This window comes from Alosa pseudoharengus, unplaced genomic scaffold (genome assembly GCF_046254945.1).
Source record: "Alosa pseudoharengus isolate Yale_2024_CS ecotype anadromous, Long Island Sound unplaced genomic scaffold, YU_APseudo_1.1 YU_APseudo_1.1_scf_20, whole genome shotgun sequence".
Taxonomy (NCBI): Eukaryota; Metazoa; Chordata; class Actinopteri; order Clupeiformes; family Clupeidae; genus Alosa; species Alosa pseudoharengus.
Genome location: NW_027468664.1, coordinates 14,174,147 through 14,196,353, shown reverse-complemented (window position 1 = coordinate 14,196,353; position 22,207 = coordinate 14,174,147). Strand labels below are relative to the sequence as shown.

The 22,207-nt window shown below is 46.0% G+C and overlaps 1 protein-coding gene across 1 annotated transcript in view; it reads left to right on the top strand.

Annotated features, from left to right (window-relative positions):
- The window catches only part of lrig3 (leucine-rich repeats and immunoglobulin-like domains 3), a 27,198-nt gene extending 6,071 nt beyond the window's left edge, over positions 1-21,127 (top strand). Inside the window, exons 2-19 of the mRNA XM_076296622.1 lie at positions 124-195; positions 339-413; positions 9,573-9,707; positions 10,063-10,206; positions 10,298-10,441; positions 10,899-11,042; positions 12,648-12,791; positions 14,438-14,518; positions 14,656-14,727; positions 15,123-15,194; positions 15,511-15,674; positions 16,342-16,662; positions 17,012-17,293; positions 17,530-17,988; positions 18,295-18,453; positions 18,723-18,863; positions 19,117-19,374; positions 20,222-21,127. Of these exons, the coding sequence (XP_076152737.1) occupies positions 124-195; positions 339-413; positions 9,573-9,707; positions 10,063-10,206; positions 10,298-10,441; positions 10,899-11,042; positions 12,648-12,791; positions 14,438-14,518; positions 14,656-14,727; positions 15,123-15,194; positions 15,511-15,674; positions 16,342-16,662; positions 17,012-17,293; positions 17,530-17,988; positions 18,295-18,453; positions 18,723-18,863; positions 19,117-19,374; positions 20,222-20,484 (3,130 nt within the window). The 3' untranslated portion in view covers positions 20,485-21,127. The remainder of the gene's footprint in view (positions 1-123; positions 196-338; positions 414-9,572; positions 9,708-10,062; positions 10,207-10,297; positions 10,442-10,898; positions 11,043-12,647; positions 12,792-14,437; positions 14,519-14,655; positions 14,728-15,122; positions 15,195-15,510; positions 15,675-16,341; positions 16,663-17,011; positions 17,294-17,529; positions 17,989-18,294; positions 18,454-18,722; positions 18,864-19,116; positions 19,375-20,221) is intronic.
- Positions 21,128-22,207: the final 1,080 nt, after the last annotated feature.

Here is a 22,207-nt window from a genome sequence, read left to right as displayed (position 1 = left end):
TCTCCTGAAGAATCATAAACCACACCATGATTTGGTAAGAGTTTGTCACATCAGCCAACAGACACAAACATGCACACACACACTCTCTCACTCACTCATACTCACCCATGCCTGTCTTTGCAGGGACCTGAGCCATAACAAGCTCCAGTCACTTGATGGTTCTTTGTTTGGGAAACTACAGCACCTAAGTGAAATGTAAGTATGCCGGTCCTCCCCCTGCCCCAAAGCCCATTACTTTCTAAAATAAACAGCTCCTTCAGCACCTCTAGCTGGCTCTGGTGATTCTCCTCTCCTGTGACACGTCCTCCAACCTGTGCCCCTTGTTTATCCCTCCGCAGAAAGTTAAACAACAACGAGCTGGACGCAATTCCTGATCTGGGCCCGGTGGCAGGAAACATCACAACTCTGATTCTGTGAGTATTGGGGTCCAGCTTTGAATATCTGCTTCACTTTTGTGTGTGTGTGTGTGTGTGTGTGTGTGTGTGTGTGTGTGTGTGTGTGTGTGTGTGTGTGTGTGTGTGTGTGTGTGTGTGTGTGTGTGTGTGTGTGTGTGTGTGTGTGTGTGTGTGTGTGTGTGTGTGTGTGTGTGTGTGTGTGTGTGTGTGTGTGTGTGTGTGTGTGTGTGTGTGTGTGTGTGTGTGTGTGTGTGTGTGTGTGTGTGTGTGTTGATCACTGTGTGCTAGTGTCAGGCCTGTGAGTCGTTGTTGTGTGTTCTTTCATGGCTGGCTGCCTTTCCTTCTTAAAACCTCCGGCAGAGGAGCGTGCATTTCCTGCATGCGTTTGGTACCTTGTTTGCCTGTCTTGTTTGATTAGCCCGGTATAGCAGTACACATAGACAAGGCGTTTTGTGTGTTTTCTTTTCAGCATGTGTTTGTGTTTGTGTTTTTGTATCTTTCCTCTGACAAACTGTGTTTGCTGATTTTTCTTTGTATGTTTTGTCGCATTTGTTTTTTGTCCCTTATACCTCTGCACGTCGTCCATGTTTGTTGCGTCTCCTTTCCCAGTCTCTGCTGGTGCTGTACGTACCAGGGAACTGCACCGCACTAGCCAGGGCTGCAGTGAGAGTTAGCCGCCTGTAATTAAGATTCCTCTAGCGGCCACCAGTGTAGTCACACTCCCAGCCCGAGTCTCTCTCTCTCTCTCTCGCCTCTCTCTCTCTTTCTCTCTCTGTGTGCTCCCAGAGTCCCGTGGTGCTAGTACCCAGACAGTACTTGCGGCGTGAGAAGTACCAGTCGCTTGCCAGACTGGTCATTTGAAACAGCGTGTCCTTTCGTGTTCCTCTAGGGTCAGGATCATCTGCCGGAAATAGTTCCATGCGGCCGTAGAGCCACAACAGTGCAGGATTAAGCTACTCCCAATTCTTTATTGGCTTTTTTGATGGTTTCCACGTAAAATGGCATATATACGCCGGTTCCCTCTATTTTCAAAGTGTTTTCATGTCAGGATGATGTCCAGTGGCTTCAGAGTTGCTTGTGAATGATGTGCTGCTTTGGGTTTCTGTGTAGTCCGGGTCAGGCTGGGTTGTATGGTTCATCCAAGCAGAAGGCAGGACTCACAGATAAACAGCTTGCTATTACATCTTTAGTATCAGACTAGTATGGAGACAATTTAGGGCCCAAGCCTTCCAGATTGATAATCTCTCCTCATGAAATCAAATGAATGCGCAGTTTCCTGCACATAGATTTAGTCTAGTCCTAGACCAAAAGAAGACTTCGGTGAGGATCTCCACTGAAAGAGCTTTTAGTTTTAAGTCGCTACTGTAACTATAATATGATAATCTGTTCAGCCATTGCAGGCTTATGCAAATTCCATTTGAGGTCAGTGAGGTCTTTAGAGACACATTTGAATTATTCATATTAGTTCGTATCTAGGTTGAATCGTGTCTGCTGTTCTCATAATTTTTGTATTGTAGGTTTCTTGATTTAATAATCGTGAACACATTTTCACACTGCAGAAAGTGATTGTAGAAAAAGAACTCTGTGCAGACACATTAAATCACCTGTAGACACCTCACCTGAAGATATTCAAGGATCAAATGATTTCCGTCTTTGCCTTCTCACATTTGCCCCCCTTCACCACTATCACTGCCAAAAAAAAGGAATGTCAGGGAAGCACTGGATTTAGGGTGAAAACTAGAACAAGGTTTATCTCCTCCTCTACCTGCAGCCCCCCAGACAAACAAGCCAGAACATGAGGAGAAGCCCAAGTTAGGAGGTGTGCAGACATGTGTGTGTGTGTGTGAGAGAGAGAGAGAGCGTGTGTATGTGTGAGAGAGTGTGTATGTGTGTGTGTGTGTTCACATTCTGAGGTGTGGCCTCGACCCACAGGTGTGAATGAAAGAACGCTCCCTCTAGCCTGCTGGTGGGTGAAGTGTACCTGCAGGCCTGTAGGAGTTTTAGGTGTTTTTTAGACACGGCCGGCCATTCAAAAGTTTCGGGTTACTTTGAAATATTCTTGTTTTTCATGATACCATACATGAATTGAATAGGAATTGGGACCAAGTGAATAGGAAATACATATTAGAGGTTAGACATGATGCTTTTTTGTTAAGTGTATTTGTTTAGTATTGAAAGGTAGCAAACTTGTTTTGAAAGCTTGTGTAAAAGCAGTTGCACAATATGCACAACCCATACATGATGGTGTTTTTATGGTGGCTTTATCACAATCTGTTAGCCTGTTCAGAGTCTTTTTGTTTTGAATATCATCTCTCACGATCTCACTGGTCATTTATTATTCAGTGGCCAGCTCCATTGTGTCTTTGCCCTGTGACCTCTTGCAGTTACATGCTGTCATTCATGACCTGTTTTAATCTAAAACAGCTGGCACTAGATCACCAGGGTTCATTTCTTAAAAGGGATGGTTTTCTAATCGATGTGCTCTCTCATCAGCACTAGATCTGCTGTCTGGTAAAAAAAAAAGAGCTTCTTGCATTGATATGCTTCTTTCGCCCATGTGGAAATCATTACACTAGCATTGCTTACAGCAGTATCTGTTGGAGGAGACTATCAAATTGAGAAGATAAATCTGAGATTGTTTCATGGCGATGTCAACACACTTCCGTGGTCAGTCGGTTCTATCGTAAGGCCACAGCTGTCGGCGTTGCTCTTGCATCATGGGAGGAGGTCATTCTCAAACCACCTCCTACTTACAACACACTCGTTCAATGTTTGTGGCTCGTTCAACATTTGACGGAAGCTCGCCTCGTACCTCTAAAGAACCGTGGCTCTCGTGGAGGACCGGAGGCTTTCTGTTTCCAGAGAACTCGGCGGTGGTCATGGTGGATTTGTTTTGTCTTTGTCGGGTGGTAGTGGTAGGGATGGAAGAGGCCTTGGTGCTACAGGCAAACGTGCTGAAAATTTGAGCTGTCACTTTGAATCAGCAGCACCCGCTCTGCTCACCACACCCCACAGCCCCTTCTTTTGGGAGGGAGGGCGGAATGATGGTCAGAAGTGTGTGTGTGTGTGTGTGTGTGTGTGTGTGTGTGTGTGTGTGTGTGTGTGTGTGTGTGTGTGTGTGTGTGTGTGTGTGTGTGTGTGTGTGTGTGTGTGTGTGTGTGTGTGTGTGTGTGTGTGTGTGTGTGTGTGTGTGTGTGTGTGAGAAGAGCCGGTGGTGGATCGAGGGGGGTTGCAAATAGCAAATTTCTCCTTGGTTGTGTGTCATTCTCTTTCTCTCTCTCTCTCTCTCTCTGGTGGAGAATGCGCCTGAGTAAGTGTGGTATTTCCTATTGGACGGCGAACAGAGATTTTCGGGGGCCGTCAGATGACTCCGCTCTCCCTGCCGTGGTGCCTCAAATGCAAGCCCAGGCTGCCTGCCTGCATTGGGGAAGAAAAGAGAGAGTGAGTGAGAGAGAGAAAGAGTGAAGTAAAGGGAGAAGGAGAGAGCACCAAGGGAATACCAAGGTGCTGGGGGGGGGGGGGGGGTGAGAGAGAGACAGAGAGAGAGAGCAAGCAAGAAAGCAGCATAGTTTATCGAGAACAATTCTGTTACAGAACTCATCACTCTGAGTGAGTCAGCGCCTCAACACTTTAAACCCCAATTTTATTTTGTTCTGTTTTTCATTTGTATTTTTATTTTATTTTATCAAATGCAGACTGCTTTGAAGACTTGAGATGGGAAATTGAGACTGTAGATTTGTGTTGGCTCGTTCTCTTTTTGAACTGCTTGCTGGCAAGGAGCAGTTCTGGAATGTGCGTGGTGTAGTTTTTTTCCCACATTTTCTGAGGCAAGCCCTAAATTTTGGTCAGTGAGAAACATATGAGAAAGTGTATGGAAAAAATCCCTCTGGCATCTCCCTCCACACTCCTCTCACACACAAACACACACAAACACACTCTCACACACACACACACACACACACACACACACACAAACACACATGATAAGAGATTGAGGCGGTATCACTCTTTTTAATCAAAGCAGTCCCAAGTTACTTGTTTTTTTTCCCAGTGTGATCCAAATTAGCCCTGCAATCAAAGAACAATTTGCCAACAAACAGCACTCGTAGTACAGAGAGAGAAAGAGAGTGAGAGAGAGCAAGAGAGAGTGAGCAATGGAAAGAGAGAGAGAGTGATGGAAAGAGAGAGTGAGCAATGGAAAGAGAGAGAGAGTGATGGATAGATACAGGGAGAGAGACTTTGCCGTAAAAAGCAGAGGTCCCCTTTAATGGTTAAAACCCCCATAAATTCCTGGGAAATTGTTCAATTAATTAAAATGATCATGACTCGATTACTGCCAGCTGCTGCTCGAGAGCCGTTTGTTTTTCCTGCAGACTCTAGGGTCAGAGGAGTCGGCCAGAGCTGCCACTATGTCTGCCTGACTGTTTGAATAAGAACTAAGTGGCATTTGATACTCTGCTGCTCTTTTCTCTCTCTCTCTCTCTCTCTCTCTCTCTCTCTCTCTCTCTCTCTCTCCAAGTCTTTCTTGTGCTCTCTCTTTCTTTCTCTCTCTCCCTCTCATTCTCTCTCTCTCTCTGTCGTACTCCATCTCAGTCCTTCGCTCTCCTTTTTACATTCTCTGGTGGTCTCACCATTCTCTCTCACTTTCTCTCTCTAGCTCCTTCGCTCCTCCTATTTTCTTTGCTTGCAGCCCCCCCACCCAACACACACATACACACACACACACACACACACACACACACACACACACACACACACACACACACACACACCAGGCAAAGGAGACAGAAGTAGAAGGAGAGAGAGTTTTGGAGTGTGTTCTCCTGTGTCATGGGAGAGGAAACTCTTTGACTCTACAAGATGTGAAGGGGAGGCTTAGGGAAGGGTCCATTGTAGTTGCCATCTTATTAATCTCATGCAGAAGGGATCATTACCACATGGGGAAAATATGCCGAAATTGAATTTGTGCTTGTGTGAAAAAATAATGATTTTCTGTACCTCGGCCTGTGTATCTGTTTTTGTGTGTGTGGGAGAGCGAGAGAGTTTTATTTTTTCCTTAAGCACTCCCTCTGCCAAGTTTCTTGTGGGTGTGTGTATTTTCTATAATAGTTGAAAGCGGCGCATACAGCAATGGCATCAGTGGGCACTATAGTTCCAACACACACACACACACACACACTTTGGGTTGCGGATCAGCTCTTCTAGAATTCTAGAAGTGTCTGGAAGTATAAACTCTTTCCCAGAATACTACAGAACTGCATCCAAACGCACAGGGTGTCTAGTGTCTAGTTTGTGATGAAGTCAAAATAAACACATTCAGACAAGAAAGTGAAAACTATGTTTGTTTGTTCTTCTGTTTATGTTTTGATTGTTTTTTTTTTTTAGATCTCTGAGGTTTTGGCAAAATACTCGATTTTTGATGCACTCGTGTAGATATTTGAGAATGCTGTCCTTCCATGAGCTTCTTTTTCAAACCTTGGCATATTTAAATTTTTAGTAAAATATTTAGCAAAAGACACACCTGAAGGAAAACTATAATCAAGCTTGTCGGTGTGATATTTCAGTCTGCCTTTTGTGTACGTTTTGGTATAAATGTTAGACGTTGGAATGCTAGTTATGTACCAAGCCAGTGGAGCAGTAAAGTAACAGTAATAATTCACTCATTATTTAGTGAGCTGTGGCTCCTCACACACACACATGTTTATATTTTTAAGACATTTTTTTTATCTCTACCTAAGAAGGGAAATATTTTCTTAGATCAGTTATTGTCTTATCTTAACAGTTCATGTCTTATGATATGATACAAATTATTATTATTTTTATTGAGTTGCCTGTCTAGAATGTGGCTTGTTTGTTCCTCAGATGTTAGACAAGTCTAGTGTATGGCATAGATTGGCTGTTTGTTTGTTTGTGTGTGTGTGTGTGTGTCTGTGTGTTTGTTTGAGTAAGCGTGTGAACGCGAGCAGAGCCCTGGGCTTGAAGACTGACAGGCCAGGCCTCAGCCTATTTAAGTAATGGCACGTAATGGCCTTATTTGCAGAAAATTGGTGAAACAAATTGAAATTTTGTGTGGCGTCAGACGCACAATGACCACGTTGTTTTGGCCTGCGCCTGGCCTTGGACCTGGAGCTGCATACGAGCAGAGACGAGTCTCTGCTGCCTGCTCCCTGACATGTCCTGGAGGAGACCACATTAGATCTCATGGCAGATCTGTGTGTGTGTGTGTGTGTGTGTGTGTGTGTGTGTGTGTGTGTGTGTGTGTGTGTGTGTGTGTGTGTGTGTGTGTGTGTGTGTGTGTGTGTGTGTGTGTGTGTGTGTGTGTGTGTGTGTGTGTGTGTGTGTGTGTGTGTGTGTGTGTGTGTGTGTGTGTGTGTGTGTGTGTGTGTGTGTGTGAGTGAGTTCGAGAGAGAACAGAAAATAAGGGAAGCCTTTAAACAACTCAAGAGGCATTTGTTCTTGGAGGGAAGTAAAGGCATGAAAGCTAACAAGAGAGAGAGAGAGAGAGATGAGTGGGGCAGGAAGAAGGAGGCGGTTTCGATTGAGGTTTGAGTGGAACTGCGAGTGGGTTTATCAACTTTGTTAGATGGAAAAGTCTACCCTTGGGGGTCCTTGGATTAGGCATGCTCAGAGGATGCCTGTTTACTGTGTATTACTGTGCCATTTATGTCAGTCATAAGTGTGTCTGTTATGTTGTGATGCGATGAACATTGGGGAACAGGTTTGTTGGAACGGAGTGTGTCCAAACAGACAGGCAAAACTTTGTTGAGATCTGATAAGCAGGCCTCACCTCTCTGCTTTACTCAGTGTCACGCAGGTGCTGGGGTTTCTGCATTTTATTTATCGACCGAGTTTGTCACCTGGCAGCACCTCGGGCCAAACTTGAAATCCTGGATCTACACAGCCCTCTCTCGTTTGCTTTCACCCATGACCTGTGTGTGTGTTTCTGCGTGAGAGAGAGCGAGAGATAAGACTATTGTGTGCTAAGGAAGGTGAAGAATTTAGACCGACAAAATGGGTCGGGCAGACGTATTGAGAGTGGATGACCATAATATTAATTGTCAGAGGACGAGAGTTTTAGAGAAAGAATGGCTATGAGTGAAGGACCGATTGAGCGAGAAAGATTCTGTGTGTGTGAGAGAGAGGGTGAAAGAGAGAGACTGTGTGTGTGGGAGACAGACAGAAAGAGTATGTGTGTGTGTGTGTGTGTGAGGTGAAAGAGGAGCCGCAGGTGGAGCGCAGCTTCTTTTGTGTGCTGGCCGGGGGCTGCCGGTGCGTGCTAAGCCCTTTGCAAATCTGCACACAAAAGGCCAGCTTGTTGCGGGCCTGTCTTCTGGGGGGGACGGCTCCACCATGGCCGCCGCCTGGCTGTCGACATTCCCCGTCATCTCTGAGGACTCTCTCGCTCGCTCTTTATTTCCTGTGGTGTGGCCACAGCCGTAGACTCAGGTGAGCAGTGCCCAGGTCTTCCACAGACGTCCATAGAGACAGTGTTGGAATGCAGGGTATTTTGTTATTCAGTGTTGCCGTCCCAAGGCCTTTGCTAGGCTGGCACGTTGTAAGCTGGCATGGGTCGTGCTGAGCTTTGGTTGCTCTGGCCGATGAGTGGTGCAAGGGGTTGAGGGTAGACTTGCGCTGGCAGGATGAGGTTACCCTGAGGCCTCTCCACCAACCCCAGCTCCAGACTCCAGTAGAGGAGGAAGAGAAGGACAAATTGAGTGTCCTTCATGGTTCTCTTCAAGTTCCTCGGAGAGCTGAGAACTGAAAATGTTCCAGAAAGGTCTCTGAGAGAATCTTAAGGAGAACCTTCTAGGAGTTCTTTAGTTGTAGTTAATAGTTCTTTACTTAATAGTTACATAGCATGCCAGTGGAGGAGTTTATTATTACTCTATAGGAAGATATGCTGCATATGCTGGATATGAACTTTGTAGTTAAGTTACAACTGAACACAGACTCGTCAACGAATGGTGTTAACACAGCATTTCTTTACCACCATGTTGAACGGGAAGAATTCTGTCTCGAGGCTTGTTCCTCCCGCTCTCAGTTATGCATCATGGCCCAAGCATGTGTGTAAGGCCAGTCTGAGACTACCACAGAATTAGTGTGCAGTTTGATTTGGTTAGATCAAAGAAGTAACTGCTCATTAGATATTTCTGTCGTTAAATATTTCTTACTGAGCTCAGGGAGGTAAAATCCATCAGCATGATTGTAGCGGGTATTGAAGCAAGACCCGCAATCCAGCAAGCATGATGGAATCCCCCCCCCCCCCGCCCCCCTAATTCTCTCCCTCTTCCTCACGCACGTTCTCTCTCTCTCTCTCTCTCTCTCTCTCTCTCTCGCTCTCTCTCTCTCTCTCTCTTACTCCCTCCCAAAATCTCTCCCAAACTCTCTCCCTCTCACTCTGGGTGCACAAAGAGCACACTGTACAAGGCCCTGTTTATAACCCAGGCCGTCCCTGCACTGCAATTTAGGAGGCGTGCAACTCAGGAAATCGTCGGCCCCTGCCGCGGCATGCTTTCGCTCAGGGGATGCCATTCATCAGACAAGTAATTGGCAGGTTTTTTTAAATACCTTGTTAGTAATTACCTTATAAACTAAATAACACAGCACTGAAGCCCCCACGGCTGAGGCCCCCATCCATAAGACTCGGCATCGTCGGTTTGCGAAAAGGTGCCATGATAGTGAGGTAGTCAGACTCAAATTTCCACAACAATTGTGATTGAAAAAAACTTCAGATTTGGCAGAAGAACTTAACTATGTGGATAGAAGCTGACTCCTTTCCTGGGAATGATCAGTGAATCAGAAGACACTCAACTGCAGCAGTAGTCAAATCAGCCATGCAACTGCTGCTGCGGCCACTACACCTAGATCTAGGGCTTTCAGGACTTGCGCTCTGAGCTGTTTTAAGATGATGCCTGTTGTTAACATAACAAGTCAGAAAAATGTACCTGAATGTATCTCATATTGGAATATTTTGGAGGGTGGTACAGAGTGTAAAGTGCATTTGTTGATACCAGTTGTTTCTCTTTGATGCTCTTTTTTCCACCTTTTCGTGACTAGCTCCGTCCGGGTCTATGTGTGTGGGGGAAATGTGAGCTCGTTGACCCGTGTTATTAAAATATCCCCCGCCCTCCCCTGTTTGGACGTAATTAATTGAGCCGCCGGTGTCTGTGTTTTCAGAGCAAACAACAAGATCACCAGGATGTCCCCGGAGCACCTGAAGCCCATGGCGGCCCTGGAGACGCTGGACCTTAGCAACAACAACCTGGTCGAGCTGCGCAGCGGATCACTACCCCCCCTGCCTCTCAAGAACCTGTAAGTCCCCAGCCCCACCCCCAGCAGCGACCACCCAGCCTTCAGAATGACCGTTAGGGCCCTCAAAGGGACAATTTAACACCAAACAGGAGCTAACGGCAGCTGTGCTTACACTATACCACACACAGAGGCCTCTAGAAAATCATAACATAAAAAAAGAATTTTGTATACTCATTTCTCTCTAGCTATGACTACTGGAATTGTTTGTTTGTCTATTTTTTTTATATTACATACTTTCAAGCTTCTAGGAAAAAGAGTGCAAACTTTGGCTTTAAGAATTTGTAACTTTCAACTTCAGATAGCTGTTATTTAAAAGCAAAATGAAAGGTCATTGACTCATCCAACTCTTCTTAAGGTACCTGAACAACAACCGGATATCTATGTTGGAGTTGGGTTGCTTCGGGAACCTGTCTGGAACGCTCCAAGTTCTCCGGCTCAATCGGAACAAACTCTCCAACATCCCTGCCAAGCTCTTCCAGCTCCCCAATCTGCAGCATCTGTAAGTAACCCCCCACCCCAATCTCATTGGCTGCAAATCGTGCTTGTCAACCCTCAATGACCACTGATTGGCTGTGTCCTCCTGCCTACAGCGACTTGAGCCGGAACCGAGTGCGGCGTATCGAGGGCCTGACGTTCCACGGGCTGCCAGGGCTGCGGTCTCTACGCATGCAGCGGAATGGCATCACTCGCCTGATGGACGGAGCGTTCTGGGGTCTCAGCAACATGACAGTGTTGTAAGTTCTCTCAATCCTACTCTTCCATGTTCCTTTCAGCACAAAAAAAATGGCCACAACCTTATAGCCAGTCAGTCTGTCTGTCTAGTCGTTTGAAATGAGTTTGAATAATATTTGAATCTTCACATGGATTCAAGTATAAGCACAGTACTCAGTTGCCAAGCTCACTGTACCACTCACTTAAATATGGCTGACTTGTAAGCAGGTTTGTTTTACAAGTGCTTATTTTGTATCACCAGGTTTGTGCTTGTGGTTGTTAACATGTCTATGTGAAAGTGTCTGCTCACACATTGACATATTTTAAGCAGCCATGCCTCTCATATATGCATGTATGTGTGTGTGTGTGGATGGTTTTCCATTTGTGCATTATACACTAATGTGTGTGAGTGCATGTGGTTTACTTGTGCATTGTGCGCTAACGTGTGTGTGTGTGTGTGTGTGTGTGTGTGTATTGCAGGCAGCTGGAGTACAACAACCTGACGGAGGTGAGTAAGGGCTGGCTCTACGGGCTCCGGACGCTGCAGCAGCTGCACCTGGCCCACAACACCATCAGCCGGATCCGCCCCGACGCCTGGGAGTTTTGCCAGGCGCTCAGCGAGCTGTGAGTGCGCCTTTATGCTCTTTTTTTCCCCCCTTTCTTTTTTTGTTTTTCTTCTCTCTGTCTTTCCCCTCCCCTCAACTTCACTCTTTTTTTTTTTTTTTTTACTCGCTCACTTCTGTTTTGTCTTGTGTTTGCTCTTTTCTTTCGTGTTCCCTCTCTCCACTCGTTTTCTTGCTTTGTCTGTCTGATGTGTTCTCTCTCTCTCACTCTCTTTCTCCCCTTCTCTCTTGCTTTCGGGCACCACCCGCACCATTCTGCTGCCAAAAACATAAAAACATGAGTGAGCCAACAACTTGCCCCCTCCCCTCCTCTCCCCTCTCCCCCAAACCCATCCCCCTCCCTCTGTCCCGCCACGTCACACCCACAAGAAAGTGGGTAAGGGGGCGGTCCATAACCTCAGCGTGATGGACCATAAGTGGCGGTGAGAAATGTCACCCCCTCCCCAACACATGCACAGACTCTTGCTCACACACACACACATTTGGCCCTTCTTTCTGCACCTCTTTCTGTGTGGTTATTGTTTACACCTAGCACCCTGTGTTTGGAGATTTGCTGGTGAGAGGGACAGGAGTTTGTGTGTGTGTGTGTGTGTGTATGTGTGTATGTGTGTGTGTGTGTGTGTGACTCTTCTCACTTTCTTCAGTGAAGACTCTGTGTTTGTTGCAAATTAGCCTGCAAACTACCCTGCACATTTCTATCAAAATCACTCGAGTTTGAGATTAGCACTGTTAGTGTGAGTGAATTTTGGTCAGTGTTGAATTACACTAGCATTTTCTTGGATTAAGACCAACACTACTCTTTCATGTAGTTTCCATCAGGAATTGAAAGGGAAAATGAACGGGTGCCATTAGCCCCATTTTGTGCGAGAACAGGGCCTACTGCACACTCCAGAAAGCAAAGCCCTAATGAGCTCTCGTGCGTGTGCAGCAGCTTTGGAAAATGTATCTGCAGGCAGCCTGGAACACACCTTTAGGAAACATCCATGGCCATCCAAGAAGAGGCGACTTTGTATTTTCAGTGTTTTTAAAGTATGCTGTCATTATAATGAAGCCCGCAGCTTACTCATCTTTCTGATGTCAGTCTCAGCGTTGCCAAGAGGAATGCTGTGTCTTTCCGTGACAGCTACGTGACATGTCGTACCAGTTCAGTCTTCCATTGTATGCAGGCAAAACCAAAACCACCTTATAATTCATACACAGCTTTTCTGTACAGTTATGTAACTAAGATTGCTTAGTATTTAAAAAAATAAATAAATTAAGGCACCTTAGAATGGGAGGAAAATGAGATGCTTTGAAATGAGAATTTACTTTTTTTTGTTAGTAACTGCTGTTAGAAATTTAGATAGTTACAGAAAACATAGCCTAACCCAATCAAAACTGGCTTGTCCTTTTGCGGACTCACACACAAATATGCAGTGCATTTTTGCAGTCTGTCTCAATATGTGGCTGCAATGTTTTGCTAGTTCTCCACACCATCGAAGGCTTCCCCTATTTTTTTTTTTTTTTTTTTTAAAGTACAAAAGGGAGAAACAAACATTGTATTGTATATGTTGGCACCAGGTCTCGCTCCCCTGACCCAGCATGCCTCTCTTCTCCCGTGTCCCAGGGACCTGAGCTCCAACCACCTGACGCGGCTGGAGGAGTCCAGCTTCGCGGGCCTCAGCGTTCTCGACCAGCTCCACATCGGCAACAACAAAGTCAGCTTCGTCGCCGACGGCGCCTTCCGCGGCCTCTCGAGGCTACAGACCCTGTGAGTAAAACCGAGAAATGGGGTGGGTTTGGGGTAGGGGGGAGAGACAAGCCTTTGTTGGTGCAAGGTTTTGCACTCTCTCGAGTCGCAGCTCAAGGGGAAGAGTTTTCTTACTTCCAAAGCAATGGGGTGTTGGGGGCAGGAGGAGGAGGAGGAGGAGTGAGGGGTTGGTTGGGGGGGTCAGAGCTGAGTTTAGTCTGGGGTGTTGCATTTTCCTCTCTGTAACCCCCTCTCCACCTCCACCTTCCACCTCCACCCTCCCACTCTGGTGTTTGTTTTGGTACGTGAGATGGTTTAGCGCATTGTGGGTTTCTCCATGGATGTTGGGGAGGAAAGAAAATCCCCAAACCTCAACGAGTCTTCTTAGAGAAAAACTAAACGCACATACATACTCGTGCTCTCTCTCTCTCTCTCTCTCTTTCTCTCTCTCTCTCTCTCCTCTCTCTCTCCCTGTCTCTCTGTCTCTCCCTCCCTCCCTCCCTCCCTCCCTCTCCTGCACTCTCTCACACACTCTGTAATGCACACTTACACACACACACACACACACACATACACACACACACTCTCTAATACACACACACACACACATATGTACATGTACACTCTAGCACTCTTATTCCCCTGTTTCACGTCACTGCTTCAGTCCCTTTCGTCTGGAAGGCTACAAACTTTCTTCTTCCATTTTGCCTTAAACAGAACCAAATGTTAGCCATGCATGAGAGGTCAGTACAGGGCAGGTGTTCAGGGGGGTGACGGCTGGGGGGAAGGGAATCTGAGGCAGGGAGCGCTGGGGTCACATTGCCCCAACCCCCCCAGCCACAAAAGGACCCAATCATTTGTAACCAGGCATGCAAAGGGGAAAAACTAGCGGTTGGAAATAATTTAAGAAGAGTGTGTGTGTGTGTGTGTGTGTGTGTGTGTGTGTGTGTGTGTGTGTGTGTGTGTGTGTGTGTGTGTGTGTGTGTGTGTGTGTGTGTGTGTGTGTGTGTGTGTGTGTGTGTGTGTGTGTGTGTGTGTGTGTGTGTGTGTGTGTGTGTGTGTGTGTGTTGCCAGGAGTTGTTGCCCCACCCTTGCTGCAGACCCTCTGATTTTACCCCTTTGCTGCACATCTGGGTTGTGCCAATTAGCAACTCTGTGTGGTTGACTGAAAGGACTAACTGTCTTTACCGATGCTGACTACATCTGCTCTGAACCTAACAAGGTTTAAAGAATCACAAGATACCCAATTGTGTATTAATCAAATTATTATTCATACATAATATTAGCATGAATGTTTTAAGTGTGAGCTGTCTCTCAGTTGACGACTGAAGACTTCAACTTCAGCTTAGAAATATTTTACATTCCGGAAAAGAGAGAACCATGATTTTTTTTTTTTGTCAGTGTAACAGGAAGTACTTATGGCCTTGGGAACAGCCTGCAAAAAGTATTTTACACGCAAGGTCTGAGTATTCCTTTGAGAAAGCAAAACCAATTGTGCGGCTCTTTAAAGACCCACAAAAAGCACTCAGAGACTTCCGACTGGCAACACGGGGCCCCTACATGGAATTCCTGTTTAACTCAGCTCCGTCGAAGACTCGTGAGTGCAGTATGGCTCTGGGTTTGGGGTGTGGATTTTAACAATGTGGTCGCGCTTTGATGTCTCACAGGGATTTGAAAAACAATGAAATCTCGTGGACCATCGAGGACATGAACGGCCCATTCCGCGTACTGGACAAGCTGAAGAAGCTGTACGTTTTATTTGTTTGTGTACTCTTTTTTTGTCAAGTATGAAATGTTGAACTTTGTAATTAAATTAGAAACATTAGAGCTATGTGCTGTGGAATGTGACTGACCATAGAGGAAATGTCTGTCTGTCCTCGTCCAGATTTCTGCAGGGGAACCGCATCCGCTCTGTTACCAAGAGTTCCTTCTCTGGACTGAAAATGCTGGAGCACCTGTGAGTATTTCTTTTTGTCTCCCGATATTTTTCCCTCTAATATACCTTATGGTTTAAAAAGCAAACATGACTTATATGTACCTGTCATTTTCTTTTCATAACCACTCAGCCTAAAATTATAGACATGCCCTTATGCCATTCATAACAGAAGCATGTGTCTAATGATAGAAGTGTTGGCCCGGTTAAGGTTTAGCAAAGCACAAGTGGACTGTGTCCACATATTATCCCAGTCTAAAATCAATTGTACCTTGTCCCCTAGTCAGCCATGTTGTTTAGTTGCATAAACTGAATATGTACTGTTGGTCATCCAGGGTTCCAGGAACCCTTGTTTGGGTTTGATTGTTTTTGATTGCCACTGAGTGATCATGTTCTGTCTCATGTTTTCCCCTATACAGAGACCTGAGCAACAACGCCATCATGTCTATTCAAGCCAATGCCTTCTCTGAGATGAAACTCCTCACTGAGCTGTGAGTTCACATAATCAATTCTGATCCATCTTCTGCTCCTGCATGTTCCCTACTCCCCTGTGCAATTTTGATTCTAGTCTTAGACAGACAGCTAATATAATGCACCGTACAGTTTAACTTCTGTGCTAAGTCATGCTTCCATGTACGTTTTTTTTTGCTTCACTCTACTTTTGTCTATTTTTCATGACATACTATTTGATTATGTGCTCATTCTGGATTTAGTCATTAATCCTCTCTCTTTCTCTCCTTCTTTCTCTACCTCCTTCACCTTCTCCCCTCCTCTCTCCTTCTTTCTCTCTTACTTTCTCGCTGACAGCCACCTCAACACGTCCAGCCTGCTGTGCGACTGCCAGCTGAAGTGGTTCCCTCAGTGGGTGGCCGAGCACGCCTTCCTCCCGCTGGTCAACGCCAGCTGTGCCCATCCCCAGATGCTCAAGGCCAAGAGCGTCTTCATCGTCCGCCAGGACCAGTTTGTTTGTGGTGAGTTTGCCTCGCCGGCTCGCTTGCTGACTAGCAGCTCGCTTGTTACTGTTCAAACAAACCCAGGAGGGCCAGGTTGAACTCAGTCTCTCTCTCTCTCTCTCTCTCTCTCTCTCTCTCTCTCTCTCTCTCTCTCACTGTCCAAGCGGGTTTAGGGTCTAGGCTGAGCGAGTGGACATGTCCACTCTTTTTTCCACCCACCCTTCCCTCCCTCCCTCCTTGGGCTTGTTTGGATGGTCGCTGTTGCACGAGTCTTTTGTGCTTGCAGGTGGAAAATGTGTAATGGAAGGAGCTGGAAAAGCAGTGGTTTTCCTATTAGCTCACAAGGTGTCTGGGGTGGTGGGAGGGGGGGGGGGGCACTAATGTGGTGATTTTCCTCAGTACGGTGTGTCCGAAGATATTATTTGGGACCGTTTATTAGGTCAAATTCACGTGGACCAACTAGGAGTTGGTTGTCTACATGAGTTGGTGTATTGCTCTGAAACCCTGGGTTTTCACTCTGCATCTTTTCTGCATGGTTTATAGATGACATCCCTGTCAATGTGGTTTGTGTGGATCCAGAAAGGGCTATTTTAATTTGGTTGTTTGGTTGCATGTTTTGTGTTTTGCTAAAACCCTGGGCTCACACTGTGCATTTTGTTTTGCGTGTGTGTGTGTGTGTTTACAGACGACTTCCCAAAGCCTCAGATCACGGTGCAGCCCGAGACCCAGTCGGCCATTAAGGGCACCAACGTGACCTTCGTGTGCTCGGCGGCCAGTTCCAGCGACTCGCCCATGACGTTCGCCTGGAAGAAGGACAACGAGAACCTAAACGACGCCGAGATCCACAACCAGGCACACGTGCGGGCCCAGGGCGGCGAGGTGACTGAGTACACCACCACCCTCCAGCTCCGCTACGTCGAGTTCTCCAGCGAGGGGAAGTACCAGTGCGTCATCTCCAACCACTTTGGCTCGTCCTACTCCAACAAGGCCAAGCTCACAGTCAACAGTAAGTGACCGCGTCTTCAAGTATTAAATGGTACATCACCATGCACAAGTTATATTCGTCATGTTCGTCAAATCAGACAAAATCAAGGAAAATGGTTGCCGCACCAATACTGTATATTAGTAGACTATATGTGTTATAGTATTAGTATTAGTAAGAAAAAAAGTACTCACAAGGAGTTTGTACCTAATGTTAATGTTTTGCAGTTTGTAATTTGTAGTTTTTTGTGTAATTTTTGTAGAAGCTAATGGGCCCGTGAAGTACAAATCTAAGCTCCATCCTCTAGTAGGTCTTGACCAAATAATCACCCTGAAACAAATGAGCTAATTGAAATTGACCTTTTGTCCTACAGTGCTACCTTCCTTCACCAAAATGCCCATGGACTTGACCATCCGAGCTGGTGCGACTGCCAGACTGGAGTGTGCCGCAGGGGGCCATCCCTCCCCCCAGATCGCCTGGCAGAAGGACGGTGGCACTGACTTCCCTGCTGCCCGCGAGCGGCGAATGCACGTGATGCCCGAGGACGACGTGTTCTTCATCGTGGATGTGAAAACTGAGGACATTGGCGTGTACAGCTGCACTGCCCAAAATACAGCCGGATCCATATCTGCTAATGCTACGCTAACTGTGCTAGGTAAAAACAAGCAAATCGCTATGACTGCACATTGTGTGTATATATAAATTGATCATATACTGACCTAGTTATTCCTAGAAATGTGGACTAACACTAATTGTGTTAAGCAGTAGAATCGTGCTGGAATGTACTTGGGTGGTTTTGGCATGTGTAATTTTTCTTTGTTTTTATTCCAGTAACAATTTTCCATTATGTTCATAAATGTGTTCTAATGTGATTTATATTTTCCTTCATAGAAACCCCCTCGTTCCTGCGTCCTCTGACCGACCGAACTGTTGCTAAGGGCGAGACGGCCGTGCTTCAGTGCATCGCCGGAGGTAGTCCCCCTCCCCGCCTCAACTGGACCAAAGACGACAGCCCGCTGCTGGTCACGGAGCGTCACTTCTTCGCCGCCGGCAACCAGCTACTCATCATCGTGGACGCTGCCGAGGGCGACGCAGGAAAGTACACGTGCGAGATGTCCAATCCCCTGGGCACGGAGCGCGGTCACCTGCGCCTGGCCGTGCTGCCCAACCCGAACTGCGACTCCAGCCAGCCACAGCCCACCTCCACCAACCCGGACGAGGACGGCTGGACCACGGTGGGCATTGTGATTATCGCTGTGGTGTGTTGCGTGGTGGGCACCTCGCTCGTGTGGGTGGTCATCATTTATCACACGCGCCGGCGCAACGAGGACTGCAGTGTCACCAACACAGGTGAGCGCTGCCTCACTCTTGTTATGGAGAAAGTGGAATAGAAATGGAAATGGAAATTCTTGCTGAAATGTATGGAAAAAATATTTAAATTCTTGGTCAAATTTATTAAAAGAAAGTGAAATTCAGGCACAGATATGCATTTTATTCTACATATGCAATTTGTGCATGTAGGTACATTGTATGTAAGTTTTAAGGAAGAAACAATCACGTTGATTTGACGTACTGCAAAATTGGAGTCATTCCAAGGCATTAAAACAAGATACAGGCATTTATAATTGACCATGTTCCATTCTTGTTTCCTCAAAGATGAAACGAACCTTCCAGCCGACATTCCCAGTTACCTGTCATCTCAGGGAACATTAGCAGACCGCCAGGATGGATATGTGCCGTCCGAGAGCAGCAGCAACCATCAGTTTATGGCTCCACCGATGGGAGGCTTCTATATGCAGCCCAAAGACATGAATGGTAAGACCCAGATCACTTAACGAGCAGAGTACAATGCATTTTTCATAGTGCTCTTTGGTATTAGAATTGCCCCATTGGTCTTCCAGCTGCTTTTGCACAAGGTTAAATCAGAACATTGCTGGACTTAATAGCATCTTCTGTCCCCTGTACTCATCTGTTGAAGCAGAGTGCTAACAGCACTAAGTTCATGGCTTTGATATTAACAAGCACACATGTTATACAGTACTTTTGTGAATAAATGTAAATGTGCTGTTGTTTTTGTCTTTCAGGTCTATGCCAACTGGATACAGGAAGTGAAGCGGACATGGAGGCGGCCATAGATCCTCTGCTCTGCCATTACCAGGGCCCTATTGGCTCGCTCCTCAAACAGGGGAACCTGTACGGACCAGACCCTACTGATGTCTTTTCAGGTAGAAACCTGTCTTTCAATTTGTGTCTCTTCCTCCATCTCCTCTATTCTTTTATTTTCTATTCCTCCATCTTCTGTTTCTTACTCATCCCTTCTGTTGTCATATGTCTGTTATATCACCTTTTTCAGTTGATTGCACAGAATCCTCTTGTACTGCGCTGAAACTACAGTGCTGCCATTAGCATGAGTTAAGGATTTCCAATATGCTTCTCCTGATCTAACCTCTCTCCCCCATCACCATCACCCTCCTCCAGGCTGTGGCATGGACCAGAGACCCATGTGCATTGACTCCTATAGCGGCAGCCTCAGCAGCAACAAGAAGAGGGACTACTTCCCCTGCCCGTCCGGCTTGGGTGACTCCTACGACCACATGGCCTCCAGCGTCCTCATGCAGCTGCCCAGTGCCAGCTTACCAGGGACACTGCACGCCCCGAATGACAGTGGTGCCCACCTGGTGGACCAAGACTGCGGCGACTACAGGCGGCCACGTCCCCCCTCCAATAGCTTCATGGGTACGTTTGTCTGTCATATTTTTGGGAAATACGTCCATGTCCGTAGTCCATAGTAGTTTGGTTGACTTTAAGGTGCGCTGTTATCTTGTCTCTAAGACGCTCACTCTTAAAATGCATGACTGAGACAATAACAAATATCACAGGCTTTTACAAGCTTTGGGTAGCCATAACTGACATAAATTTAGAAGTATATCCCTGCCTGTAGCATGGCACAGTTCAAGCATCCATTACTTTCAGATGTGTTTGGTATGCTCAGAAGTCAGCACTAGGGTGAGACAAGGATACCATTTGAAGTCTTTCAGCCCTGAATTCCAGTGCCAAAAGAGATAAGCCTTTGAGGACTTGTGCAGCCAGCCGCCAAACATTGGGCTTACACCACACCCCACAGAGTTCAGTTCATTCCCCAAGGGCAGAAAAACTTAAGAGAACAATTCAGAGGGTTTTTGCTTTTCTAGACTTGAAATCCGATGCAAGTGTAAATCCAAAACACTGACTCTAAACTGTTAACACAAATGAATCGGCCATTAGCATTGTAATAATCCGTACGTGTCAGAGCGGAAACGGCGTTTTGGTGAGCTGAGGTTGAAGAAAGTTCAGATCAAATGACAATTGAACTCTGTATTGGATCATAACTAAGTCCAGCTGTGCAGCAGGCTTTAGCAGTTTACTTTAGGTAATGTGACAGATTGACCAATGTACTTAATTTAGCAATAAATCTTTCTACAGCCATGATTTTAGGATTGTATATGTCCTTGAGACCAAATGTAAGACCATGCTCAGCTTTTTTATAAGAAACTCAGTCAAGCTGTCTAGCACATCAGACTAACGGTGTGTTTCATTTTCTTAGGCACATTTGGGAAAGCCCCGTGGAGGCCTTCCAAACAAGTGTACCCTGGTTTCACAGCAACCGGGGTGACCCAAAATGGAGTCACGCTCCACGAGAACCCTTACGCCGCCCTGGAAGCCGACTCCGGCCACGAGGAAGACAAAGACCCCGCCCCGAGATATGAGGACGTTGTGCAGGACCAGAGCCTGGGCATCTACGAGCAGCCAATCGACATCAACAGGACAGAAGGACAATTTCAAGGACCCACACAGGCTAGCACGTAGCGACATTGCTACATTTAGCCAGCGATGAACTCTTTTTGATGGGACATTTTTCAGCTTCGTTTTGAAAGAGCGAAAGGATGACCAAAAAGACAGACGTGCTACCTCAGTATGGACACTTACACGTACGGAACCCTTTTGGTGTTTGTGAAAGGATGAATGGACAATTTCATGTACGGACTTCCCATGTCATTGTAAAAGGATGAATTGACAATGACGTGTACGGACCTTTTTTGTCTTTGTGAAAGGATAAATTAACATTTCCATGGACGGACCTTTTGTCATTGTGAAAGTTATGAATGTAAACTGTTGATAAGAAACCATTCAAAGTAAATGCAGACTTTACTGGGGTATAGTAATAAAGTCTTTTTTTACTTTTGGGAAATGACATCAATACAAGATATTGAATATATATAAATATATATATACATTTTTATACAAAGTCTAAGTATATTTTGTAAATTAATAGTGTACATACAAGCCATTATTTTTGCTTACTTTTTCCCCTCAAAATGTAAAGTTGTTGAAATGTTGCGACCAAGTGTATCCAGTTACTCATGCTTAAGCTATTTGGTGAGTAAAGCACTCTTTTGCACATACCCATAACCTAATAAAACACCATAACATGTGCTGCTACGTACATTCATCTGGCTGTGATTGTCAATTCATTATGAGCTTGCACCCTTTTATCTTAGATTATGTTATTACATACTACTATGTTGATAACTGATGTGTGGTCAGCAGTCCTAAGTACAGGTTCAGTGCAAGTGCATCTTAAACTAAGTTAAAGATAGATAGATAGATAGATAGATACAAGAATTCAAGAAACTTTAGTTACTTTAGTTTGCTCTCATTTATCATTGTACCATTCATTTATTTGTTAAAGTAGAATGATTTTTCAAACTACCTGCCTTTCCTCTTTGCAGTATACAGTAACTGTAATTTTGGGGTATTAAAACAATCTGGATTAATGACCAGCCTGACTTAGTTAACTCGGGGTAGGTAGTAAACCTAAAGCTACATTTTTAGAAAACAGAAAACTGCTTCAAACTTAATTTGTTTCTACTACAGATCCAGTAATTTTCAAGTCAATAAATCCTGATTAGCTCACTGCGTCTATATTCAGGACAAAGTGTGAAGGCAAAGTCTTCACCAGTTTGCTGCACTCGTCAAGGACAGAGCGGCCGTTCTTACCCTCACCCACAGTCCTTGGCAGGGCCTTGTTGACGTGTTGTGGCCAGCGAGGTTGGCAGCACGGGGGGTGGCCTCACCCTACGCTTCCACCTCGGACCTCCAGGAAGGCTAACCGGTTGGACGGCCTCCGTCGACCATCTCGACCCCCCACACTGCTGCTATCCGAACCCTAGGAGGAACCAGGGACATGCAAGTGTGTGTGTGTGGTGGGTCAAGGATGTGAGGATATACTGTTGAGAAGAGAGAAAAGGGCCAGTCCTCCTCTTAACCCATCCTAGAACAGGAAAGAGGTTCGCTTGACTCTGGGAAGGGATTTCTGAGCCAGGCGTGTTCAGAGAGCCAAGAGGCGAGAGGATCAGGAGATGGTCACCTGATGAGGTCTCCCGAGCTTTTTCAGCGGGGGGGGAGGAGGCGCCCAGTCAAGCCCACCTGCACACTCCACAAGGGGCTCTGTTCATTCGGTGTGTTTCGGCTCCAGCCGAGTGACTCATTCTCCCAACAGTCTTCTGGCTCGCGCATCCTAGAAGGTTTG